The sequence below is a fragment of the Phasianus colchicus genome, chromosome 6 (assembly GCF_987193195.1).
Source record: "Phasianus colchicus chromosome 6, bPhaCol1.hap1.1, whole genome shotgun sequence".
Classification (NCBI taxonomy): domain Eukaryota; kingdom Metazoa; phylum Chordata; class Aves; order Galliformes; family Phasianidae; genus Phasianus; species Phasianus colchicus.
In genome coordinates, this window is record NC_143441.1 from 7,792,419 (window position 1) to 7,820,363 (window position 27,945).

General features: G+C 39.6%; 2 protein-coding genes across 18 annotated transcripts in view; one reads left to right on the forward strand and one right to left on the reverse strand.

The window, feature by feature from the left end:
- The window catches only part of LOC149917404 (uncharacterized), a 21,171-nt gene extending 16,152 nt beyond the window's left edge, over nt 1-5,019 (reverse strand). For 3 of the 7 annotated variants that reach the window (XM_090142323.1, XM_090142324.1, XM_090142321.1), the window contains exon 1: nt 4,941-5,019. The gene's annotated coding sequence lies outside the window, so the exon portion shown is untranslated. The other 4 variants (XM_090142320.1, XM_090142316.1, XM_090142319.1 and 1 more) reach the window with 3 other exon arrangements.
- On the forward strand, nt 177-27,945 carry GPR141 (G protein-coupled receptor 141). 11 transcript variants are annotated; one of them, XR_016467642.1, is made up of 5 exons: nt 7,125-7,701; nt 15,521-17,325; nt 18,268-18,426; nt 19,485-19,566; nt 22,474-23,104. XR_016467642.1 is itself a non-coding variant. In XM_090142315.1 (5 exons), exons 4-5 carry the CDS (start codon nt 24,384-24,386, stop codon nt 25,326-25,328), a joined length of 858 nt encoding a protein of 285 aa, XP_089998441.1. In that variant the 5' UTR covers nt 7,141-7,701; nt 15,521-17,325; nt 18,268-18,426; nt 24,381-24,383; the 3' UTR covers nt 25,329-27,945. The 11 variants fall into 11 exon arrangements, 8 of the variants coding, with proteins under 8 accessions (XP_089998438.1, XP_089998441.1, XP_089998434.1 ...); XR_016467641.1 differs by having other exon boundaries at nt 19,507-19,566; XM_090142315.1 differs by lacking the exons at nt 19,485-19,566; nt 22,474-23,104 and adding exons at nt 24,381-24,692; nt 24,780-27,945 and having other exon boundaries at nt 7,141-7,701.

Below are 27,945 nucleotides of genomic sequence, written 5' to 3' on the forward strand. Positions count from 1 at the left end.
AAGCACCAGTTAACAAATACATGTCCTGGACATTCTTTTCTCAAAAGGGTAAAAAGAGGCAGACAGGGCCTTGAAAAATCTGTGTTCTGTAGTACTATAGCAAAGATCAAAACTGCTGGTTTGCCCCTGCTAACTCTTGCAAAACAGAAAATGCACCGTGCCAGAACTTCGGTGACAACCAGACAAATGCTTCTAATGAACAAATGGACTATATGTTAAAGAACAAACAAGGAGGTTTTTTTCCTCCCCTGAGGCAATCTTCGTGGAATTTAAAACCCAAGTACTTTGATGTCACATTAATTCTGAGATTTCTTGTGTGCATCAAAACAGGGCCAGCAGAAAGTACATCTGAGTGACTGAAACAGGAAACAGAAAGAAAGCCAGGACATTATCTCCAAGGTTATGCAGATAGAGCTAAAGATAGTGATTAGAAGTGATAACACAGTTGTAGAGCTGAAGCTATTCTGACACAGATGAAGGCTATGAGTGGGCTCAGAAAAAAAAGTCTTCAGTGCTCATGGACCTGCAAATGAGTTCTTATGGTTTAGTAATTTTATAACTGTTCTTAGACTAACAGAGACACTCTAATCAGTGTAAACTGTTTCCCCAGTGAGTTCAAAGATTAAATCACATGCTTCTATAGTAGGAGACTGCAATGTAAAAACTTTCAGCTCTTTCAACAAAAGCTGTGTGATGGACAAAAGCTGTGGTGCCCTGTGGCTGGAGTGGTTCATGTGGCAAGGTACTGGCTCACTTCTTCATTTGCCATGCTACTGCAAAGGACTGCGGTGAGTAACCCAGCTATGCTGTTATTTTTCAGCCAGGGTCTCTGAGGAACTACAGATAGTAAAGAAAGATGCAGTGCTACATGCTAATGCGTGTGATTTTAATAACCTGAACAAATTTATTGCTTCTGTCCATGCCAGATCAGCTGAAGCTGGCATTATTTTCACTAGTCCCCAGGTGAATTATTCATTTTAAACAGAAGAACAATTTTGCTGTCGTTACTGTTGCTATTTTAGACTTAGCATGTAGCCTGCTTTTGTGCCCCTTTCCATTTTAGAGATGTCCTCCATGTGAGATTCTAGGAACAGTGTGCTGCACTGTAGTAAGTCTTTTTTGAAAGTCTACTTTCAAAATGGAAGCTAGAAAGCTGAGCTGGCAGATCTTTAAGGAAACTTTCGCTAGGGAACAAGAGCTCTCCTTTCCCAAGCGTAAGAAGTCAGGAAAGGAAGGCAAGAGACCAGCATGGATGAACCATGACCTGTTGGTCACATTGGAGAGCAAGAAGAAAACGCATATGTGCTGGAAGCAGGAACAGGTAACTGGGAAGTGTATAGGGATGCTGCTAGGCTGTGTAGGGATGGGCTCAGAAATGCCCCATCTGAAACTGGGCTTGGCAAAAGGGGTGTGAAGAAGAAAGGCCTCTCAGTTACACCAACCAAAAAGGAATGTCCAAGAAGGCATACCACCCTGTAGTGAGCAACACAGGCAGGCTAATAACAATGGACAAGGAGAAGGATGAGCTACTCAACAACTATTTTGCCTCAGTCTTCACTTGCAGCTGCTCCTCACACACCCCTTGAGCGGGTGGTTTGGAAGATGGAGCTGGGGAAGTAATGCTCCTCCCTCTGTAGGTGAGGATTTCAATTTTAGCTATTGTATTTGAAGTAAAATATGTTCAAGCTGAATGTTCAGTGTGGCATATAACTGAAAGCGGCTCAGCAAAAGCACCAGTCCGAACTTTCCATTTGTCAGATCTCCTAGAACTGTCACCATAACAATATGAAGGTAAGGGAGATACAGTCTTCAGACTGCACATCCCATACTGATCTGGGTAGCTCAAGCAACTTGTGGTAGCTGTAGTGTCATCTCTCCCTGCTTCTCGATCCTTCTAGTACTTAGCAAATTAAAAATGCTCTATCTCAAACAGAGGAATCTGACTCAGACAAATCCAGATGGGGAGAGCAAAACTTCTGCTCAGTTTTCTCCCTTTCCTGATTTCTGAGCGCCTGATTTTGCAGTCTCAGTGGTGTCATACTCTTGACTTCATGTCTTTACTTCTAATTTCTTATTTTCTGCCTTGTGTTCCTTTACACGTTATGGCTATTTTCTTTCTGTAACATCACTGTCTTTTTACAGACAATACACTTTATTTATTCTGTGAAAGTACTGAGCTGCCACCCACAACAACACACAGAACTGTTGTTGCTTCCTCCAGAGGGAGGTGAAATCTTGTGGCTTCCAGTTGCATGAAGGCAAGCTTATTGACTGTTCTGGGGTGCAGTTGTCTGTCCTATTACAGCAGCTGAATGGTCATTTGCATCTTGTTTATCCATCTTGCTTGTATATGGGATATGGGTAAGTAACCCTAAATCTGATTTCATCATTATTCTGCATCTACTGTGAGTTTTCATTATTTATTAAATGATATTTAAAAAAAAATCCCTGTTATTTCCAAGTCTGCTTGCGCAAAAAAGAACGTCTGCCATGAATGCTCGTAGTGGATACGTGCAACTTGTTTTAAGCAGATGCAGTGCTTAAAGAATATTGTTTTTCCTTCCATGTGATAGGAAAGACTTATTTTCCTATAATATTCTTTTCTTAAACTAGACTTGGCGACCATGATAACCACATGCCAGAAACTGAACTGGGAGCATCTCCCTTACAAGGAAAGGCTGGGGAACTGGGTCTTTAGCTCGGAGGAGACTGAGGAGTGACCTCATTAATGTTTATAAATATGTAAAGGGTGAGTGTTAGGAGGATGGAGCCAGGTTCTTCTCTGTAGCATCCAAAGACAGGACAAGGGGCAATGGGTGCAAGTAGGAACATACACGTTCCACATAAATACTAGAAAAAACCTCTTCATTGTGAGGGTAACAGAACACTGGAACAGGCTGCCCAGAGAGGTTGTCGGATCTCCTTCTCTGGAGGCATTCAAGACCCGCTGGGACATGTTCCTGTGTGGTGTAATCTCGGTGTTCCTGCTCTGGGGGATTGGACTAGATGATCTTTCAAGGTCCCTTCCAATCCCTGATATTCTGTGGTTCTGTGATAGAAGTGAAGATATTTTCCTTGGATTAGCTTTTCACCTCAAATGGTAACCAGAGGTGTGGCATATTGCTAGAGAATGAGTGCTGAGGAGGATGAACCCTCCCAGAAGCCAAAGACTTCTGTGGTTCTTCCAGAAGACGAGACAAACAGAAGGTGACTGCATCACAAAAAGCTTTTCAGCTCCTTACATTTCCAGTTTGCCTTAGGAAAGTAAGTCACTCAGTTTCATTGCAAAGGAGCTGATGTTGTAAGTTCTTTACATTCCTCTTTCTCTGAGTGGTTTCACTGCTTCTAGTGAGTTTTCTTATATCTGAGTTGCTTCCTTCTCCTAACTGACTGAAGACTGTTTCACTGATAGTTGTGCTGGAAAGTCCAAACATCAGAATATAGTTTGTCATTGCCTCAGAACTGTTTCTATCTGCCTGTAGGCAAGCCTATTCCCAAACATGGCAACCGTAATAAAAAGCGAAGTACGCTTTCTATTTCATTTTCTGCACAGCACTGAACCACAAAAGCAACCAATGCTGTTCTTCAGGCATTGCAGCAAAAGACATATCACGCTCACCACAGGAAAGATACAGCCTCAAAGGTTTCATCACTAAGGTGGATAACTCAAGGCTCAGCATCAGCTCGTGTCCGCTACCTTTTCTTCACTTCTGACTTGTTATGAACGAGGAAAATAATGTGAAATTTGTAAAACAGACCCGTGCCTCTTCTGGTTAGTAAAGGTCAGCTCAAATAGCTGTGTCCTATTCTTGCAGAAATCATTCACATTTTCCTCTAAGAAGGCAATTCATTGGCTTTTCTGAAGAAGTTCAGTACTCTATTCAATGTTCAAACAATTTGCCCACGATTCAGTTATCTCCCTATCAATCATCTTTAATTTGTAAGAAAAAAAAAATGGAGAAAATAGCACAGATTAATGCTAACATCAAGCATCTATTGTATTTACTGAACATGTGTGATGAGACCTACGAACGTACAGAAATGTGTGATGAGACCTACGAACGTACAGAAATGTAATGTTATTTGCTGAGGACATCTCTTGGGAGTTCAGTCTTCTTGCTGTATTCTCCTATCTAGTCCGAACTGTGTCACTCACTCACTAGCAAAACATTCCTGGGATGACAGAAATCGTAGTAGGTGATTTCTGTGTACCAGCTGAGCCTCTCAAAGGCTTATCCACTGTCCTTCTCTTCACTGCTCAAGATGAGAGACAGAAGCAAAGAGTAAACGCCCAATGAACTTTCTCAGCAACTTACCCAGGAGATATGCTTACAACTTTCATTTTCATCAGATGCAACTGATAACTGTCCCCATAGAGATGTTGTACTGCACACAGCAGGAAGCAGAACTTGATTGAAAACTGGCTGGCCCAAGCCATTTGTGTCCTGGAAATCATCAATGTTGCTAGTATTTTACTTACAATACATCAGACAGCTTGTCACAATACGTCAGATCTTCCATATTCTCTATCTCACTCCTCTATCTTGCAATACTGTAAGATTCTATTTGCACCAAGTAGAACTAGACAGCAAGTAGAGACCATCATAGAAGAGTTAAGCCATGAAAGTTACACGCTGTATTAACTAGATATTTGCTTCAACTTTTTTGTCTCTCTTCATGGTTCTGTAGATAGTGAGAAACAGTTCTGTTGCTTCTCTGGAAAATGACAGCATGAATCAGACCGTTCTTCCTCGTAAAGATTAAGCATGTAGTTGAAGTCTTTCAGATTTCTGGTGTGATTTATTGATGGACATGCTCAAACCACCAAGACAAATTACTTCCAAAATAAAGCAGATAAGCAAAAGCTGTTTACTCACTTTTATATTTTTCACTGCCTATTTTTCACTTTTACATCATCAGAAGCATAGATGCTACTGTACCTGCATGGAAGCTGCCTCTCAGGGTAGCCAGCCTTTGTGATGCAAACAGTGGGTACCTCCATAAGGTTCTATGCCCAACACCCATCTTGTGTACACCTTCACCAAGGACATCACTGACTTCTCATGTCCCATGTTCCACAGGGTCCGATCCACGGGACATTATGTTTATTATGATGTTCATGTTGCTAAGATTCCTCATACTATTATAAGGTTGATCTCAACAATCTTTGGAAGATAGTACCAATTACTTATAGAGTAAGTCTGTTTGGAAGCAGTATCCAGGTTCACAGAAATTGAGGGATCACCGGGATCTAGGACTATTCAGGAAGGACTGACTGAGGACAACAAACAAGTAGTATCATTCCTCTGCTTGTATTTAGGTTAATACTATTAACATCTGCATTAATGAGATGACTAATGGGATGGAGTGCACCTCAGTCAGTTTGAGGCTGTTGCCAAATTAGACAGGTGGTTGGTACACTCAAGGGCAAGACTAAAGGTCAGTAAGGGAGATTTGGACTGACTAGAAAAATAAAGCTGAAGGAACATCACAAAGGATAGCAATGGAAAATGCAAGTCTCTGAACTTGGGATTGAATAAACTCATGAAATACTGTGGGCTGTGCACTATCATTCTAGAAAGCAAGGTTTGCAGGAAAGAATCAGGAGGTACCTGGTAGACAAGAAGATGAACATGAGCCAGGGCAGACAAAAAAGCTAACTGTATTTTGGGCTGCATTACCACGAGTACAGGTAGATCTTATTGCTGTCTTTATCTCCAGATGTTTCCCGGCCTTACATAGCAATAGGACAAAAGGCAATGGATATGAGCTGCAGCATGGGAAATTTCACTTACATGTTGGAAAAAAAAGTATTTTCACTGCAAGAGTGATCAAATATTGGAACAAATGCCCATGGATGATATGCACTCCATCCTTGGAGTTATTCAAACTACTGAACTGGCACTGAACAACCTGACATGCCTACTTTGAGCCATAAGTTAAAATAAACGACCTCCAGAAGTCCATATCCTGTATTACCTTAGTGTTCTGAACATGGATCAGGCTTTATGACCCATGAATACAACAGGTTATTGTATTTCACAAGTTAATGTGAAAAGTTTAGTTCTGGAAGCCCTTCTGATTGTTACAGAAAGGCAAAACGCAGCCTATGCTCAAAAGCATAAGGCACAGCATTAGGAGATACAGTCTAATCCTGATTCAGTAGCACATTTGCTGTGTGACTTTGAAGAAATCGTTTGATCTATGTATGCCTTACCTTCTCAACATCTAACATAGGACTAGTAGGATATTACTCAGTTGAGATAAATTCAACATTGTTTCGAATTTTTGCATTTAGATGTAGTGGAAAATATTGCTGTACTTCTTATTTTATGAGAAGCCTCACTAAATTTTAATATTGAATTTATTTTAAGTTTTAAACTGCAGATCACTGAAATCTTACAAGAATATTTTATAAGCTCAACCAGTAATTCGAGCAATAGTTTCCTTATTAAAACTAAGAAGAAGAGTTAGACATTGCTAGGAATAGTGCTATTTTCCCACTCTATTACTTTTTATCTCAGAAAATCTTGACAAAGGGATAGCACAGAACATTTAATGAGCTTTTGAATTTAAAAGTCCCCAAGCATATCCCCTTAATTGGAAGAAAGAGAAATCCTTACTCTGAATACTTTTATTATTCATACTGAAACTCCTGGGATTGTATGTTCCAGATTTGAAGAGGAGTGTGTTTGTTCTGCTCCTTCCTATGCAGCCAGGTTTTGCAGACACTCTGCTGCAGCAGTGATACAAGATTCATAAATTAAAGAGGGTGAAGGAATTCTTCCAGGCTTTTGCATGCACCTCTGCTGCTTTGGCAGATTTTTGGTTACAGATACATGCACTGAATACAGTTAAGAATATCACCAATAGTGTATAGTGGAGAGAGAAATTATAATAGTAATTCCCTGCCAAAACCTCCTTCTCCTCACATTATTTTTCATTTATAAACAAGTCGATATTTTTCATTAATAAAAAGACTGTAGCGTACATACAGCACATTAGAACTTCTCTCTTTGGAAGACTCTATCATTCAAGAATGAGACAGAAATATTTCAAGAGTTCCGGAAAGCATTGAACCTGCTTCGTGTTTACTACATATGCTTTATTGCTGCATCATAAAGAAAGTGCCTGCAAGGACTCTCAGGTCAATATGTTCACCACTGACACAATATCAATCCTGCATATGGGGCTGTGTCATCACAGTGGGCACACTCAGACCTCAGAATGCAGAAAATCTTAGTGCTGACACTCAAGTGTTATCTGAGCAACAAAGGGAATGTGGAGAGGCTGAATGACCTTCACACCACAGGAGAGATGTCTGTACCCATAAGTCCACATACCTGCTTATAATCTCATTCCTGTACATGCATTTTTTCACTTTCAGTCTTAATAGTGCTCTTTCTTTCCTGCTGTTGTAATGGCTTACAAGCAGATACATTTCACATTAAATGGTAATATCTAATATGCACTGAACAGAACAAGAATAATTTATAGAAAAAACAACTACAGCAACAACAAAACCCAAACAAACACAATTGGTCCGAGCACGCTTGTGGTTTATGGGCAGTGGATGATATTTCAGGAAGAAGAAAGAGCTTTGTTGCAAAAGCAGTTCCTCATTAACAACACTTTTCTGTGAAGTCAGGGAGATGTGCAGAGTGAGGAAAGTCTCCTGCTACGCCACTGGAGAGTCTGCAGGTAAGTGCTGGAAAGGTACTCAGCAGAGGTACTGAAGTTAGATATGCAGAAAGGGAAATCTTCTTCCCTCACCTTGGAGAAGGGGAATGGTGTTAAAATCAGATGAGAAGGCTGCAGATCTGGGTGGACCGTAAAGGTTCTTGGTGGGAGGTAAGCTTAATGCTTTAAACTTTAAGCTGGGAGAAAATTTATAGGATCAAAGTTAGAAGTGCTTTGGGTTTTTACTTCTCTGGGGCAGTTGTGAATGTCAGATTTTGTGCGATTTTTTGACACAAAGCACAATACAGTTAGATGTGTATTATGTTCATCAGGGAAAGGCATCTGGGATCCTTTTTAAGCAACATATCCACCTCCAAAACACTTTCCCCAGATTGACTTATTAAAAGGAAGCTTAACCTGGAAATACAAGAGTATTGTTAGTAATTTCAGCAAGTAATCTTTAAACAAAGAACAAGAAGGAAGTTTCCATACTACTTCTATTAGCTCTCTGACTGGCTTTGATGAAAACAATCACCTCAGTTGCTGAGAATCCCAACTCTCCCTGACAGTCACAGGGCTGTAAGCTCTGCCATCTCTGTGTAGCTTTTGGACACCTTCCCTGATGCTTTCAGACACTTATTCAGCCCCACAAGAATGGCTAGTGAGTTGTTTAGCATCCACTTCCTCAGGGACTTTGGGTAGCTGATCTTTGGGTAGCTGATTTATCTGCTCTGATGCTGAATTTTACATCACTCTGCTCCTCTTGTTCAGTACGTGCAAGAGGCCATCAGGAAGTCAACAAAGGAATCGTGGATGGCAGTTTTTTCCATGTTATTGATGTTGAAGAGCTTTCTCTCTAGCCAGGAAGAGCAGCTAAGTGCCTTCTTCTGTGAATAGGGAAAAAAAAAAAAGAATGGAGAGATGCATATAGATCACATAGAACAGAGGTGTGGCTGAAAAGAAGAGAAAAATAATCAGAAGGTACAAGCAAAGTGACCTGTGTCACTAAATGTTGGCTAATGAATGCATGTATAATTCAGGTAATTTGCCTGGACTCTGGAACTTTGCTGCTTGATCATGTACCAGGCTGATGATTTTTACCTCTGTACAAACAGTAGCAGCTTTTTTTTTTTTTTTTTTTTTTTCCCACCCTTATTGTAAACCCACAGTTGAGAAGACAGGAATTAGCAGGATTATTTTCTCACCTTTCACTTTGAACTGTATCATCTTTGTGCCAACATTACCAGTAGAAGCACACAAATAATGTCCATCAGGGAAAACTACGCTATAAACTTTAATGGCACCACATATACCCCTCAGTACCCTGCTGCTGTCCAGGAGCTTCTCACTACATGTCAGCTTAAATCTCCTCGTTAGCACCCACAGAAAGGAATCTCCCCTTTGAATATGCTGTTTATATTTGGCCCAAAAAATCTGTGTCGGCTGCTCTGCAGGTTGTGAGTCAAGCACAGGCTCATCTTGCCAAGAAAACTGCTGTAGGGACATGATGTTGTTGAAAAGTGGTGCTGTGCATGGTTGGCTACTCTGCCTTGTCTCGTTGCATGATTCTATGCTACGTGCTTGCAATTCATTCTGGTATGTAAAGTTTCTGGCCTTCTAAGTATGTTGTCACAAGGAAATAGAGACTGCCATTTTATATGTCAAAAATCTAGCAATACCAGTAACTGGATAAAATAGCTGGAATTCTGTTCCATTACATTTTTGAGGTTATAAGAAGCATTAGCAGTGCTAGTGACACTATTAGAAGAAAGTTTTGAGGCCAAGAGCTATCAAATGGTGAAAAGATTGATGTTAAAATGATTTCTTTTGGAGGAAAGTATCTATCAGCCTACAAGGAGCACTGCAATGTCTTTATTTGTCTTTCTGCAATGCCTTCCATGATTAAACAATTTGCTAAGTAGGTGAGGAGAGTTCTGTGGGCAACATCTACCTTGATGTTTAGCAACCTGTTTGACATGGTCATCCTCAGCATCCTATTGGCAGTCTAACAAGATATGAACTAGACAGACTGACTGTGAAATGGGTGGAAAACTGGCTAAACTGCTAGCTGAAATGGTGATGGGTAATGGCTTTGTGATTAACAGGCAGCCATAACATGTGGAGTTCCTCAGGGGTCAATACTGGGGCTAAAACTATCATCAATTTTATAAAAATTCAGGATGACAGGTTTGAATGCATCCTCAGCAAGTTTGCAGGTTACACCAAACTGGAAGATGGAAAATGCTGAAAGGAGGGGTCACCAAACAGGGAGATTGTGATAGGCTGAAAGATCAGATCAACAAGAATTGCACCATGTTTAGCAAAGGCAGTAGTAAAATCCTATGCTGTGGACAGAGTAGTCCACAGTTTTGGGAAGAAAGGGGATTGACTGGCAGGTCTCCTTCTCAAAGCAAACTGAAAAATACAAAGTGGTGGAATCACCCCTGTTGGAAATAGAAAGGCTTTGTTTGATGGGACTCTGGAGAATCTGTTCTAAGGCCTTACTTTCAACAGGGGGTTTGACTATACAGTCTTTAGAGATCCTTGTCAATCTAAATGTTTTTATGATTCTACAGGCACAACAGCCAGGAACTTGAATGTGCATACATGCAGTGTTACGTAGAGGCACATAGACTAGTTCTGTAGAGCCTACCTGAAGCATTAAATATACTATAACCCCTAGGTCTAGGAAACTGGAATAAGTTAGACCAGAGGGAAGATCACAACAACATAGGCTTACCACCAGTTATCTATCTGAAGATCTTTCTGCATAGCATTGCATTATGAATTGTGTGCGTACCTCAGACTCACATGCTACAATATATATCTTCTGTTGCCATATCAAACAATTGCATGAGTTTTGCTCTTTTGCCACTGGAACAAAATGCTCAGGCTGTTTCTTTATCAGAAAAAAAAAAAAAAAAAAAGTATAGGGAAAAATATCTGGGTTGCTGCAAAAGAAACACCTCCTATTTATTTCCATGGAAATTACAACAGATGCAAAGGGCACAATAGCATTATTTTATAGTACACATTCTTAGCTACAGAAACAATATTTTTTAAAATGTAGTCATTACTAGCAGCTATGCATTTTTGCCAGAGATGAACAAAAGCCTGCATGCTGCACTCATGAAAATCTGCACCAGCAGAGATGACCCACTGTTGCCACTGCTGAAACGTGCCACTCACCACCTCACTGCACTCACACCTATTCAGCAAACATCAGTGAATGTCAATGGGTGCCATTTTTTCTGCACTGAGGAGTTCAATAGCACAGTTTTGACTCATATACTTCCATGACAGATGCCATTTGGACAGATTGCCACTCTGCTGCCATCTGTCACATGGCAACCACATGTAACAGAATATTGTCGTGAAGGTTCAGCCTATGCTGCCATACCACCACCGTGTGCCTTGAATGTTGTGGGCCAACATAATAAAATAGGATGCATTACTTTTGGAGCAGCACTAGTACTTCAAAAAAATCATAACAAAATATAATGCTGGAACCTCTCACTAAACTAACTGATTTCTTTCTCACCTGGAAGAGCTCTCTTACACACAGCTGAAATTAAGTTAATGTGAGAATAATCTTAGGAGAGAGAAGGGATTGATCACCAGATGAGCTGAGATGTCCAGTAGGTCGTCTAGGGAAAAGTGAATCTGAAAATAAAGTGGAGATGGCTCATGATACTGAATTCATTATATTATTGTCAGCTCACTGAATGGAATGAAATCTTTCTTAAGTGAAAGAAAGCAGGAAAAGTTTTCAGCCAAGGTAAGGGAGGCATAACAGAAAGTCTGCAATGGACACTCAGAAGGCACTGCTGTATCTGCACTCTGCATTGTGTTAATGATACTTCACAGTGAATCATGAGACCTCTCACCATGAGAGCTGTAGAAGTCATTGAATCACTTCCAGTAACGATCCTGATTTCCTGGTGCAAAGAGAGAAGGATTGGGAAAAAATGGGTATCCCTTCTCAGTGAGTTGATGCTTCTCATTTCCAATTTAATAGAACAGTTAAAAACATTAACTTTCCTTATCTTCTTGAATCCTTAACACCACTGAAATCAACAGGGAAACTACTTCTGGGATGTCTTTAGACTAGTACTTAATTTACTAACTTGAGAACAAGATACAATGGAGTTACAGAATCATGTTGTTATGTCCAGTCTAACAAATACTGTTCAGTTCATGTAGACATGGGCTATCTCCTACAGTAGGCATGCTGTAGCAAATTATCATTTGTGCTTTCTCTCCACCACATTCCACTGATTCCAGATGGATTAACTTTCATTGGTTTTCCCTTTCCTTTCCTTTCCTTTCCTTTCCTTTCCTTTCCTTTCCTTTCCTTTCCTTTCCTTTCCTTTCCTTTCCTTTCCTTTCCTTTCCTTTCCTTTCCTTTCCTTCCTTCTTTTCCTTCTTTTCTTCTTCCTTTCCTTCTTTCTTTCTTTCTCACGTCTATCTCAAAGGGCTCATAATAACATACTGACTGTTCTTCAGTCTGGCTTCATTTAGGAAGAGCTCATATGACTTATATAATAAGGAATTAAAATGTTTGGCATATGCTTTCCAGCAACTGACAATCTATGCAGTACTTACATTAAAAAAAAACAAAAACAAAAACAACAAAAAAAAACCTATAAGAAATGAAAAGAAGAAAGTTATGCAGGGAAGTTAACTGATGTTTTGTTTTTAATTCTACTTTGTAGAGAGATGTCTTAAGAACAACCAAGAAAAGGAAGCAGTAGAATGATGCTGTGTGTAACAGCACAGAGCAGCCTATGCTCTGCAGAGCTCCAAAACCAAACAGATTTGGAAACACAAATCACAAGTGGTAAAACAGCATTGTGGCCACAAGCAGCATGGCCCAAGATTTTCTTCAGATTCTTGTGTCAATGAAATGGAAAGAAAGGTTCAGGAAACACAAATTAGGTGTACAGTGGGATGAAAGGTAGATGTGGTTACACTTCCCATGGTCCAAAACAGTAACTCTTATGCTAGCTGTTTCTGCATCTGCTCCTGGTTGGGCACCATAGCTGCATATTCTCCCTTTACTCAGCCCTGGTGACACCTTCAGACACAGAATACTTTGTCCAGTTCTGGGATCCCCAGTTAAAAATAGACAGGGATCTCTAGAAGAAGTCCAGCGAAGGGACAAAAAGATGATGAGGGGCCTGGAGCATCTCCCCCACAAGGAAAGGCTAACAGACCTGAGCCTGCTCAACTAGGGGAAAAAAAGACTAAGTGGGAATCTGATTAATGTTTATAAATATCTATAGGGAGGTGGGAGGCAAATGGACAAGGCCAGGCTCTTCTTGGTGGTGTATAGTGATAGGACAAGGGGCAATGGCCTAAAACCTAGAACTTGAACATTGGAAGTTCCATACAGACCTGCAGAACTTCTTTATGGTAAGGGTGATGGAGCACAGGAACAGGCTGCCCAGAGAGGTTGTGGAGTCTCCTTCTATGGAGATATTCAAGACCCATCTGATCACCTACCTGTGCCACCTATTGTAGGGAACCTACTTTAGCAGAGAGGCTGGACTCGATGATTTCTTAATGTCTCTTCCAACCCCTGCAATTCTGTGATTCTGTGATTCTGTGCAATTTCAGCCACACTTCAAATAGGCAAAAGTCTTTCAAAATTCTTAATTAATGGGCTTACTGTTATCACAATTAGCATCACATTTCAGCAAATACATCATGCTTATTATTAGAAGTCCCTAGATTTAATAGTAAAATGGGCCATTTCAGCCCAAACAAGTCGATGTATTAGAGCAGTTGCATGCACACAGTGCCTCACTTCATTACACAACCCTTACTTTTGTTGGCCAGGAAAGGCTCTTGCAAATACATATACTTCTTGAATGCAGTGCAGAACAATTCACTCACAGTACATTCCTCATTTCTGAAAGATATACAAAGAACTAAATTCCTAAATTGCAAGCTCCTGTCTTACCCAGTAGTAGTACTGAAGTACTCCCTTTCACTGCTGATGTAGGGGAAGCATCTTTAATATCAAAATAACAATACTAGCAGTAAGATTTGCTTTTGGTACTTCATTATGCAGACAATCTAGGGATTGTCTAATGTAGGGAGGTATGTTCCTTTGCCAAACTAGAAAGCACATTTTAGTATGCTTAATTTTATATCTATATATATGTAGATATTCATCAGGAAAGGGATAGTTACTGTAATGATTCTTCTTTCTTGCATTCTATGATAGCATTTGTTTCATATCTGCAGTCAGAAATCAAATGAAACAAAAGATCAGAGAATAAATCAGTACTAGAAATTGCAGGAAACATCTTCAGGACAAGTAGCAATGGACTTGTGCTGTATATTTATAAAAAATATTCTTCCCCACAGCACGCTTCCTGCCTTAGCAGGCAGTTAGCAAGAGGCTAGTACATAATTCAAACACATTTAGAGTAAGCACTATATTTTTAGGTGAAGAGAATGTCTTTTTCTTCTCAGAAGGACATGTATGCGTACTTGATCTGCATGGCAGTGCACATGTGATTTCATTCTCTGCAGTCTAATGTCAACCTTATGGCAAGAGTAGTGCATCTCCTTGTCAATCAGCTCCTCCCTCCATTATTATTATTATTATTATTTTAAATCTTGGTGAGAAAAAGCTCTGATAAGTGAATTCCTGTGCTGGATTCCCTATGAAAGAAGAATCTACTGAAAAAGCTACTGGTATGTGAGAGATGTGAACTGGTAAAATCCTGCAGAACAAGATGATATTAAAGCTGGTGATAGACTACTGGAAAAGTGCAGCTATTAAAAATAAATCACACAGCTTCTGTAAAGACCCCTTTAGACCAGAATTAGCACAGATGGCTTTTGTCTGTAGTTCTGATGGCTCTTGCCTTCCTCGGCAACAAACACTGTAGCCAAAGCAGAGTGCCAACAGAAAACATAAGGTATGGAGAAAATGAGGCAAATTATTATAATTACAACAGGTTTTTTTTCTAGGTTTGAGATCCTTCCCCGCACTATCAAAGTAGTAGTACAACAGATTTTTATATGGATTTGGTTTTGTTGCTGTCGTTGCTGTAGTCCTCTAGTGAGAGATCTGGGTTAGGGAAAGACCTGAACAGAAATTTGAGACAGTTTTACTGATACACTGCTCTTCAACACGGAGTGAGGTGCAATTTCAGTGCTCGCAAAGAAGGGAAAGTTAATGAGAGAGACTGAGGGTGAAGCAGTCTTTCTCTACACCACTTTGGCTCAGGTATTTTTAAGCTAATGTCTGTTGAGTAATGATGCCTGGGGATAATATCTTGCAGAATGTTTTGTTTCTAGAAAAGGGAAGTAGAAGGGAAAACCCAGACGTGTTTCTGTTTCTCACAGGGGCTTGAGTTTATCTCTCTGCTGTGCAAAGATGTGCGAAATGAGGAATTGCAAGTCACATTTTCTTCCTTATACTTTTTGCAAAATGTTCTTTCAGATGTGTCACAGGCAGTATTTCTCTCTCATAGGATGCTTTATACCACCTGGGTGACAGCCATAAACCACAACTTCTTCACAACCCAGATAGAGACATTTTAAGAAACCTATTGCCTACAAAATGTTTTTGGCTGATACTGATACTGAACATTTTTCTTTTCATGGATAATTATTATATTTCTATTCAGGTGCTTGAAGTAATAAGGCACATGAGAAATATGAGTCAGAAATGTAATTGTCTTAGTAGCAACTAAAAGTTAATTTAACTGCATTTGAAATTTCAGTTATTCTTATTAGCAGCTGATCTTTTGCTTACTGATAAATTGCAATTAACCTGTCACAATTAGAGCTTAATTACTGATTCAGCCAGTTCTTACAGAGTAGGACCTGGTCCATATCTGGCATAGGACAGACTCTGAACAGATCTCAGCTTTGAGTAAGGAGGATGCAGCAGAAGATGCTTTCCCCACGTCATCCTTGTACCAGACACTACCCTTGTAGAGGACACTGCTCTGACTCATCATAAGAAAAGGTGTGTGGAACACAACCATGCTTGGGATTTGTCATCCTACAGAGAAGTCTATTAAAACCAGCTCTTTCAATCAAACATACATGGAAATGCAATTTTTTCCCCCAGTTTATCAGAGGATAGATTAAAATCATATCAGTTGTCAAGAAACTAAACCTTGTTTTATCTGGACAGTTCCATGGTATCTCTATTGCAGGATTTTGGAAGTGGTTTCAGAGGAAGCTGTCTTCATGCCATAGTTGCTGATTTATATTCAGGCATAACTCAAGGGGAAAATTGAAGAAGCGGGACCTTAATTTGCTGTCTCACTGCGTTCTACCAGCAGCACCGTCAGTGAAACTGGAACCACGTTGAATTAAAATTATATAGCAGAGAGAAGAATCAAGTTCATGGCTTATTACAGGACTAGCGAGCCACTATGGGACAATGCCTCAGTTTATGCAAGGGCTTCTCTGAAAGTAATTCCTCCTGTTTTGTTATGTCGGACCACAATACCAGAGGTGGATGTTGATGATATGGAAGTAGAGGGTGAACCTTTCCATTAATATTGCATTACATGTTGTTGCTGTATGACGGATAGCAGCAGAGAGGCAGTTTGACCAAATGGTGTCTGAAGTATGTGTGAAGCAAAGGTGTGTCACTGAATTCCTCCATGCAGAAAAAATGGCACCCACTGACATGATGAATGACATTCATCACCACTTGCTGAACATTTGTGGAGTCCAAACAGTGGATGTGAGCTCAGCGAGGCAGTGGGTGGTGTGTTTCAGCAGTGGTGACAGTGACAGTGGGTCACCTCCACTGGAGCAGATTTTTAACTGAGTGGCAAGCAGGCTCTTGTTCATCTCTGGTAAAAATGCAGAGCTAATGATCGTGAGTGTGTTGAAAAATAGTGTTTTGGAGAATTTACTCTACCAAGTAGTGTCATTGTACTCTTTGTATCTGTTGCAATTTCTGTGGAAATGAATAGGAGGCACTACTTTTGGAACAACCCACATGCTTAGTATAAATGCAGGTGAAGTGTTGGCTCTGAATATATACAGAGACATAGAAGGCTAGGTGTCAAGCATTAAAATAGGTTTTTGGTAATTCAAGCCCTGATGCTTTCATGAATGCAAGGCAAAAGGATTTAGCTCTTCCAGTGTAAAATTTAGCAGTATAATTAAGGTATACTCTGCTACTTGTAATAGAGTTTTCTGGCCAGCAAAAGTCTCCTCATCTGTCTAGCAAGTTTGTATACACAGAAAACCAACCTTAGCTCTTCACGTAATGTTTTGAAACCACTCTCTCTCTGGCTTAGGGATCCCCTCTGGAGCCCAGATTCTCTGCATGGTATCAGCTCAGTGTTTCCCAAAATGTCACTCCATCTTTACCATCAAGTAACTAAGTCAGGTTACCCACAGTGAATTTTAGGTGTTCGGGTGAATCATATTCTGCTTTCTGCCACCTGTGTAAGTGAAGGAAAGTAGTTTTTCAAAGGACCAAACCATCACACCTGCATACTTCCCACCACACTGTATTGTCTACTTCTGAATTAGTACTCCTGATCTTGAGTTCTGACAAAATAACTGCAGAAAATCAAAACTCCTGGGTTGCCATGGTTATTCTGTGTACATCTCCAAGTTCAGAACAGCTGAAAAAACCATCGACTGCAGGTATTACGCCTGAGCAGAAAGCAAACAGCTCTCATTTCTCAAGGATCTTTCAAACGATCCAGAGCAAAGGAGCCTTGATGCTACTTGGAGCTCAGGACAAGTGGTCCTTGAAATCTAGGCCAGACTCTCAACTGTTTAGGAACTATATAGGATCTGTTCCTATCATGCAAATTTAAACTAGTTGGCGGCTTCATACAGGTGACATAAAGAGACTAGGCAAAACTGCTATCGTAATCCTTTCACATTTTGGGATATTGCTCAGACCCTCAGAAATTAATTACATCTTACAGAGTATATACATTTCTAGCATGTGTGTTTAAATTCAGCTGATATATGATGTTCTATAATGATCACATTTTCTCACCACCTTAGAATAGTAATGGTGAAAATCTGAATGTGTCAGCCTGAAATCTATTATTTGAACTGCAGTGAGAGAAACACACTCTAGAAATTTAACGTTCTGTTGATAAAATCTTGAGCAAAATCACATCGGTTTAGCAGGGAAAGTGAATTGCAATTATGCATATTGATTTCTAGGTAAGTTCTTACCTAGAGCTGACACTAACTACAACTTAGAGACAAAGATAATGATGCCTGTCCCAGAGCAAACTCTGGTAATTCAGTATTTATTTTCACTTTGAGTAGTAAGAGAATTGAAAATTTGTTGCAGAGTGCAAACAATGCATAAATAATTTAACATGGGAAGTACCATTTGTGATAATCACTCAGGAAAGTAACGCCGTTACGTATCAGCAATATTATATAACTCAAACATTATGTAATTATTATAAATGTCAGCAGTAATAAATGTATTCACTCGCTTATTCTGTGAATCAATAATATTATAAAACATCAAAAAAATTTTAAATACTACCTGCTGTTATCATTGCAATGTTATCATTGCTTTCTTACCACTGTTATTGTCATGTGTTTGTTCTACAGCAAGACTTAGAGGAGCAAAGACAACAGGACTTGATCTAAGGATATCCTAGCATTATATCTGGCTTTGCCACAATGGTTTCTGCTTTTCAGCTGTAGCATGGAGAGAATTATACGTGTATGTTTTAACAGGGCTTTAAATCAAATGAAGAAAGACATTAGGTAAGAGCTGGTTATTAGGATTATCACCACTTTATTATTACTATCTGTACCTCTTTTGCTGTTGGTCACTATTAAAACCACGAAATGTGAAAAAGAAGGTCTCTCACAAGAGCAGACTGTTGTGAAGTACCACAGAACAGATGTCCTTGGTGTTTTTTTAACCAGTGTGAAGCAATAGGATGTAGTCAGTTAAAGTGTTCTTACATAAGACTATATCTAAATGTTGGATGTTTATACCCTTGCTTTCAAAAGCATTGTACCCAAATATAACTGTGTGTTCTGACAGGAACGAGTAAAGCTTGCAGGAGGGCAAAGCTGACCTTGCTCAGACTCAGAACAGAGGCTCAGTCCTGCATTAAGTCATCTCTTATTACACGCACCCCACAACCACTGCTCCCAATAAGATCTCAATACTGATATAGCTAATGTTTATTTACTAAAATCTTTTAGTCAGATTTTTCTAGCACTGCACACACGTAGCAGTGACAGAAAGTCCCAAGAGAGATAAATGCTGAGCAACAATCTTGGCAGAAAGCATGGATGAGATGTGGCTCAAAGTGCATCTATCTATTTGGATATCTATCCTTTAAGCATATCCAGACTCACTCTTTTGTCAGATGCAGTACCACTGCTGTTTTTTAATCAAAACACTCTTTCAAATGATCCCTTCTACCCTAGGAGCAACCCTCCAAACAATCATCTCTATGGGGTTTACACATGTGTGTAAACTTGTTTATTTCAGGCAGTAGAAAAACAGAACTGCTCAGAAACAGGAGGCTTTGAAGACTCCCAAAGGCTAACAAATGGCTGTAAATTAAGGGACCTCGTGTTAAATTCCCTAAAAACCAGTTCTGACAAGACATCACATCAGTGGTAGGAGATAGTAAAGTGTAAGCCACAAGACCATTTCTTCTCCCCATGAACTTGTCACTGAGAACACAACCAATATTTCTCCTGAGGCTGAGTGCTTATGGATAGCCTTGCCCTCACAAAGCTGAGCTCATGGTTGCTGCTCTGTCGTAGGCTCAAAGTAAAGCAATGGCATTTTAAAATTGCAGGTGTTCTCCTTTTTGTTCTTAGAGCTAACATGAAATGAAGAGCCAAGTAAACAACGCTTGAAGAGTGGAGATAAATGCTGAGGTATAAGCATACGCAGAATGAACAAAAGACTTGGTTGGCAATGCTTTTAAAATGAATTTGCAGCTTTAAAAATAACCCGATTTGCTAGTGTTATTTTGAACTTCTTTCAAAGCTCTTCTGCACAACTGTTTTCATCACTTGTAATTTCCTAGTACAGGAAGACATTGCTTCAGCCTTTTTTGTAATGATAACCAGTAGTTCTTAATTTTTTCAGGTTTGCATGTGTATGTGTTTGCTACCATGCAACCTCAGAAAAGAACGGAAGGGTAAATTTGTTCTCTTCAATAACGTGAATGATAAATAATTAGGAAGACTCCATAGTTTCCACTTTTTGTGTATAAACAATGAAAACTGCAAATAAAAGAGGACTCAACATGTTTTTCCATCTTATTCATGCTTCAGTAGACTGAACTTAAACTAAAAAAGGCCAGGATAACGATGACAGCCTACAACACACAAATATAAGAGTCAGAGGATGAGAATAAGTTAGAGGAATCACTAAAATCTATGAGAAAAAAGAAAAAAAGAGATCCTATTTTTAATGTGTAATGTTTCCTTTTAAGCAGACATCCATGCTTCAAAATTCAGGTGTGTGTGGTTATTTTGAAATTAAGAGAATACTGCAATTATTCTAGTGACATAGCCTGCACTACCACGACACAGCATGGAATTCGAGCAAATCGAAAAGCAATTACAAAGCTCCCAAAAGAGAGCAGCTCTGAGACTAAATGAGGATGTTTGTGAAACAAATGCACATTTAAAGCAGGCTTTTGTGAAGCAGTATTTGTGTTTTGCATCGCTACCAACCCAGTTTGATTTATTGCAGAGATGTCAGTTTTGACAAACGTTTCTTTTCCCATTTTGTTAAGTACGTCAAAAATAGAAGTCTTTCTTCTGAACTGAACTTTTCCCCTCTGCAAATTTAAGTCAAACTTCTCAGTTGGTTGAATACAGGCTGCAAAAGCTTCTTCTGCATAATCCAACTGTCAGAACACATGAAAATCCGTGTGAAGCCTTCCAGTCCCTCAGCAGATGTATACATGGGGCTTGCTTTTGCTGACACTTGTTATACAGAGAGTAGAGCTCACTGTTTGGCAGAGACCGTAGGACTGTCATCTTGGCTGAGAAATGTGCTTTATTTATTTATTTGCGGATAAGCTGATATCATGTTGATTCAACATAATGGTAACTGCTGAACCTGCCTGGGAAAACAGTAAGCAGCGAAGAGGGCAAGTCAGTGACTGACTGATCTGGATTGCTAAGCTGGGGGCAAACTAACAGCATGCATTTTGCTAGTGTGAAATGCAAAGATGTTCATCTAAGAAGCAAAGAGTAGGAGCACAGTGTTGATGACATACAGGCAGCTCATTGAGGACCCACAAGTATGATGGGAATAAAGAGAGGATAAGAATCTCTTATCTCTACTTATGTATTGGGAAAACAAAGATTTGACGAAAGTTTTTAAATCAAAAGGCAAAAGCATAAGCATATATTATGCCTGAAAGTTAAACGTTCTGTCCAGAAATATGATTCACCTTTCTTTTTTTTTTTTAAACAGTAGGAAGGATGATTAACTATAGGATAGAAGAGAAATAAACTCCTGTAGGTTGGAATGAATATGCTTTTCCTGGGAAATTTTTGAAAGAGACTGAATCATTTGTATAAACAACATGCTCTAACCTGACCAGAGCAGCCCAGGGAAGTTCTGTGGACTGTTCTGTGCAGAAAGTAACACAAAATGAACGTAACGGTGTTACCCACACTGGTAACTGATGATTCTTGAAAGCATACAAATCTTTTTGCTGATCATATTTCTGAAAGTACCCAGCATCTGGCCTCTTTGCAAGTTATCTCTTTTGTCAGAATAGAGTATCCCTGAGCCTTTGGTACCAGCAGATCTCTAACTGCTATAGCACTCAAGTGAAGTAGTTGTCATCATTTCCTCATGGCTAGTCAAAGAATCATAGAATTGCATGAGTTGAAAGGGATGTCTAAAGGTCATCTATTCCAACTCCCCTGAAATGAACAGGGACACCTACAGCTACATCAGGTTGCTCAGAGCCCTGTCCAGCTTGACCTGGAACACCTCCAGGGACGAGGCATCCACAGCTTCTCCAAGCAACACATTCCAGTGCTTCACCTCTGCTGAGTAAAGAATTTCCACCTAATATCTAATTTAAATATCCTCTTTTTAGTTTAAAACCATTCCCCCTTTGTCGTATCACTATCAGATCCTGTGATAGTCAGTAAGCTCCCTTAAAGTCCTGGGAAGTTGCAATGAGGTCTTTCAGAGCCTTCCCTTCTCTAAAGCTAACCAAACCCAGCTCCCTCAATCTTTCTTCATAAGAAAGGTGCTCCAGCCCTCTGATCACTTTCATGGCCCTCCTCTGGACCTGCTCTAACAGCTACGCATAAGAAATTGCTCTCTTGTAAGACCTGCATCATTTCTCATTCCATGTACCTCCTGTAAAATGCTGGCCAAAGGAACTTCTAGTTGTAATTCACATCAGTGGGATGTAGCCATGTGGTTGCCAGCACAACAGAAAGCTTCATCTTACCTCAGAGCAGCATTTCCTCTCTGAAACTCGCCGAATCATGCAATACTCTGTATTCATCACACAGTGATACTTCAGCTGGATGCTCGTAGCAGAGAGGAGCTCATAAGCTTATTAAATATATCCTATTAGGTGGTAAATTTCCTTTTTTTTTTTTTTTTGATATTAAAGAAAATGAGATTTCCAGCAGAATCTAACAATAAAGGAAGTTAGCAATACTACAAAATTCTATATTTCAGCAACTAGGTGGGCACTAAGGAGTCTCTATCTATCCACTTAATAGGATAATATATAGGTATGAGGATAGTGTCAGTCATCTGACTTCTGCTCATCTTTTCCTTCCTTCTTTCAGATCAGATTTCATTGCTGGACTCTGAACAAGTGACCACGAGAGGTCCTTCCTCTCACAGCACAGCATTGCTGCTGGGGCTGCTAACATCTATCCACACTTGCAGCTTGTTGCCTTTAGAGCCGTGACACTTTTTAAACATTAAATATGCGCTTTAAATTAAAACAGTGTGATAATGCCACTTTGTAGAGACATCTTCTCAAACTAAAGTTGAACAGCTTGGAAAACTGATGAGTTGCTATTGCTAATGTCTTCTGGCTTGCCTGGCACTGAGGCTGAAATGCAACATCTCGGAAATGAGAACAGAACAGGAAGGAACTGCTATGGTTTCTGATGCAAAAGTTACAGTGTGATATGCCAATTAGCAGTACCTTTAAGAAGAAGGTCTTTTTTGTGTCTGGTTTTACTTTCTAACATAAAAGGTCAGTATGTGCCAACCAACACTACATGTGATTTTGAGGAATAGGAGTTCTATCTATGTTGAATGTAATAAAATGTCTGAAGTCTTAGCATCACCGTCGTAACTAGAGAACGCCTGATTATTCAGTGTGTAAAGAGATACTGATTACTGTAGAGGGGAATTTCTAGAAACATTGCTAAAAAAAATAAAAATATCTGAGACATTACAGATATAGTCACCTCACTGTAAGCAAAACCACTTTATAAAACTAATATAGATATTTATATAGATATAAAACCACCTAGATTTTCCACAGGAGAGGGAATTTCTAAATAATTTTTTCCCTCCCAGTGTATTTATGAAAACAACCTGAAATACCAACCAGACAAAGAGATACAGGTACTTCATCGTGAAGTATCAAAAGAAAAAAGATTCCAAAAACTCATCCAGGAAGAAAACCTTCTGTTGCAACATTCACACCAGTTTTAAATTAGATTATTCAGGTTGTGTTAGCAGTACAACTGTGCCCAGCATTGTTCAGTTTTTCAAGCTTTCCTTCTGTGACACTAATGTGGACATCCTCTTGATACTTCCACAGATTCTTGCTTCAGGAGGATGCCCTACCTGAACACTACTTCTTTCACGTACTTTTATAACACTTAAAAATGCTAACAGAATTTGCATTTAGACTTCTCAAAATTCTATTTAATCTCTCTTTGAAATGACATTATATTAAGAATGTACAGCATACTTATTAAACTTTCCATTAATCTCCATCAGATCTGGCCAGGAAATCTTATTTGCTATAACCCAGGATGGCCTTTCCTAACATTTTTTAACATCCTATTTTGTAACACCCTGACACCATGTATTAGATGTGAAATGGCCCTGAGCACCAGACCAGCATCACCCACGTTGCTCAGGCTGGCAGGATCTGAGCAGGATCTCCATGGAGCCTGCGTATCCATACTTAATTTCTTATTCAGATGCAGAAGGAGCTGACTGCAGTGTGTATAAAACTCAGCATACAGTAGCAAACAAAATGTATAGCTTTGATTTAAAAAATACGTGGTTATTATCTGGCTTTGGGAAAGGCAGATTTGTGCTGCAGATGAACAAGCGGATGAATGACTAGCAGAATTCAGTGTATCTGGTGTTCACCAAGGAAACATTCAGATGCTCAGGAAAAAGGTGAACTAGTAGTAGAGTTCAAAACCACCACAATCATGATTTCTCTAAGGATCTCTTTTTTGCATTTACTACAAGATCATGCTTGTTTTTAAGAGGATGGTTTGTAATGTTGTAATCTAACGCAGGTTCTACTCCCAAGGTTTTCAACCTTTTTCTCTAGGCTGGAGGATTTTTGAATAACCATCACAGCTTGTTCCAAGTGTGAGATTCCACCATTATCTCTCAAGTAAGAACCAGATTGAAAGCTCTTCTGGCTTTTCAGGTGGGTTCCCTGTTATTCTCATCTTATCTCAGTCTTTACGTATTCTTTCATTTTTAGAATATGTACAAGGAAGATTTCAGGAATATTACTGAAGAGAACATAGCCAGCAATGACACCTTCTCCGCCTTTGCCCACACCAACACCACAAGAGCTATCCTGATTACCGTCTACTCCGTTGCCTTTGCTGGAGGTGGGATAGGTTCCACTGCAATGTCATTTGTGCTGGTCAAGATGAACAGTCTGTCTGTGACCACCACAGCCATCATTAATCTAGTCGTGGTACATGGTCTCCTCCTCCTCACAGTCCCCTTCCGTCTGCACTACTATATCAATAGAGAGTGGATCTTCCACATGCCGTTCTGCAAAATGGTGAGTGCTATGGTGCACATCCACATGTATCTGACTTTCCTATTCTACGTGATCACACTGGTGATCCGGTGGTTGATCTTCTTTCAGTGGAAGGATAAGGTAGAGTTTTATAGGAAGCTACATGCCATTGCCGCAAGCGTCGCCGTGTGGGTCATCGTCATCGTCCTCATGGTGCCACTCTTCTACATTCAGTATGGACGCTCAGGGAACTATGATGACAAAGCATGCTTTAAATTCCACAAGGAGCTGAAACAGGACAGTGTGAAAGTCCTGAACTACCTAACCATTGCAGCTGTCGCCTTAATTACTTCTGTTCTCCTGGGCCTGCAGATTTTTATTCTGGTCAAAGTTTCAAGAAAACTCTCCGCTTCTCTCTGGTCACACCAAGAGTTCTGGGCCCAGGTGAAGAACTTGATATTCATCTGTGTCATCATAATTTGCTTCCTTCCCTATCACCTCTTTAGAGCCTACTACATAAAGTATGTGAGTGACAGTGAAAAGTTAGAAAGCTACAACGAAGTTTTTTTGAGCCTGACTGCCCTCAGCTGCCTGGACCTGCTGTTCTTTGTGCTGAGTGGAAGCCGTCTCTTCAAACAAAAGGTTGGCATGCTTCGAAGCAGGCTGTCCTGCTGCTAGCTCTGACTGTGTGGGGACCTGGAATCTGGCAGAGCTCAGTGCTGGAGAGACATGGCACATCCACTCTTCAGCACGTCAGAGCGGGCGCTGGAAACAACATAAACCTGCTTCCCAAAATAATGGGGTGAACCACCTATCACATCTCCCATGGTTGACTGGGGGCCTGGGATTTCCTTACAGCCCTGCTTAGTGAGGAGTGGATATGCTTTGAAGAGTTGGAGGAAAGGGCATGGCCTCAATCTTCTTCTTATTATTATTATTTTTTACATCAAGATTTGTGAACTCTAAAGCACCACAATGAAACTCAAGAGAATTTGCAGAGTGTGTTAAACCACAGACACAAAAAAAATGTAATTTTTAAATGGATTTTGGGACAGAGTTTTGAAATGTAAAGATCCATAACATTTTCCACATGCGTATCTTATTTATTTCCTGCAAACTCTCATAAAATATTGATGAAGCTATTGTTCCACTTAAATGTGTCTTCTACTTCATTGTGAAGACAAGTGTAACTTTCCAAATGTACTGAGCAACTCAAACAACTCTTTAAAAACAAACTATGACTACCTATTTATTTTTTTAAAAGATTTTCTCAGAATCACTTCTGGGAGATGTTATCATTACAACAGAAAAAAGTTTTGTTCTTCTCTATCCCATACATCTCCAGCAGAAAAATTACACATCATCACTGAATATTGTATGTATAGACTAAAAGCTACAAAATTGTTCAATTTTCAAGAAATACTAATGTTGAGAATTGTTTTATTTAGATCATTTGGGTAACAGTTGTCCTCTCTTAAAAAGACAAATATTTTATGTTTCCAAGGTAAATGTAAAGCATTTCTTTTTCCACTCGTGTTGATTTTGTGCAGTTCTAAGTTTGTACATAATTACTTTTTTTTTGGTCATTTTGACATCAATTCTATAAATGTTGTACCCTGGGCTAGTTGAAGAAATTAGAACAATACTGCTCGGATTGGAGGGATAGAGAAAGCTAATGAACCTGGTCTATCTAAAAATCTTACTATATCTCAGTGACACAGCATGAATTGCTATTTCTGAAGAGAGAATTAATCTCTATTTGAAAAGAGGAAAAAAAAAAATCAGCAAAATAATTCTATGGAAGACATCTAGGATTTCACAGCTCTTCTGTTTTGCAGTATCCCAAAAAAGACTATAAAATTCTGAGTGCTGTAATACAAGACAGCAATGACTAATTTATCTTTCTTCCTCTTGACATCTGTAAAAGGTCAGCTTCTTAATTTAGTCAGTGGAATAATATCTTGATATTTTGACAAATAGGTTAACGGCTAATTAATTTCCAGTCAAAGTCTTCTCTCATGATGCTGCTGAAATCCACCTTATCCTATTGCTGAATCTTTCTATTTCTTGCTACTTCTTCTTCTCTTTCTCACCATACAGCAATCAAATAATAACTGTTGGATCTTCCTGTACCTGTGCAATCTTACTGCTATCTTACATTGCTTTTGATCCCATCAAAGAGTGATGTCCAAGATGATTACATCACAAGATCCTATTTCTTCCAAATTCTTTCTTTCCCTATCTTCCTTCCTGCTTCAAGCTCTATTGCATCTCTCAGTAGATGTGACTATGAGATTATTTTCAGGTCAGTCTGAGTGCTGCTACATGACAACGAATATTTGTGATCTGGAAATCACTGAAGTTCATAAGGGAGACATGGCGATGCTCACATGGCCCACTCCTAGCAAACTGCATGGATCACAACAGCTGTTAAGAGAGAACTGTGAGAGTCTGCAATGCGTGTGAATCTGAGACAGAACTGTTTGAGGTGTTTGCCACAAAAGCATCGTGCTAAAGAGGAAGGGGACCACCAGCCATATTAAACAGTGCAACTACAGAGATGTTTAAAACAAGGAAAAAGTCAGCTTGAAAGTGTAGTTCGCTGACTGCCAGTTAACTTTATGTCATCAAAAAAGAAATAAACTACTTTGACCCATATTTAGTTCACAAATACATGAACAAAACTGTATTACCCTATAGAGGCAGAGAAGACAGATATACCAGGTTGGGCTCAAAGGGGTTACAGGCTGGCAGCCAGTCACTATTGGGGCTCTGCAGGGCTCCATTTTAGGGCCAGCTCTCTTCAATATTTCCATAAATGATTCAGATGCATGACTTGATAGCATACTAAGCAAAGTTTGGAGGTGACACTAATCTGGGAGGAGCTGGTGACACCCTTGAGAGTACAGAGGACTTGCAGAGAAGTCTTGACAAATGTGAGGGATGGGCAGTCACTAATGGCACAAAGTTTAACAAGAGCACCAGATTCTGCACCTGGGTCACAGCACCCCTCTTCCAGTGCTGGAGTTCAAGAAGCATTTGAACAATGCTCTCAGACACAGGGCTCAAATTTTGGGTGGTTCTGTGTGAAGCCAGGAGTTGGATTGGTGATCCTCGTGGATCCCTTCCAACTAGGAACAGCCTGTGATTCTATGGTACATTCCTGTTTCCTCTTGTAGTGACATCTTTGGTGAAGAAAAATATATTATGTCCGTTCTGTAAGCACTGCATCTTTGTAACTCTATCTTATAAATCTTTTTATATAATAAAGCTTTTTTATCAAAGAAAATAGTTT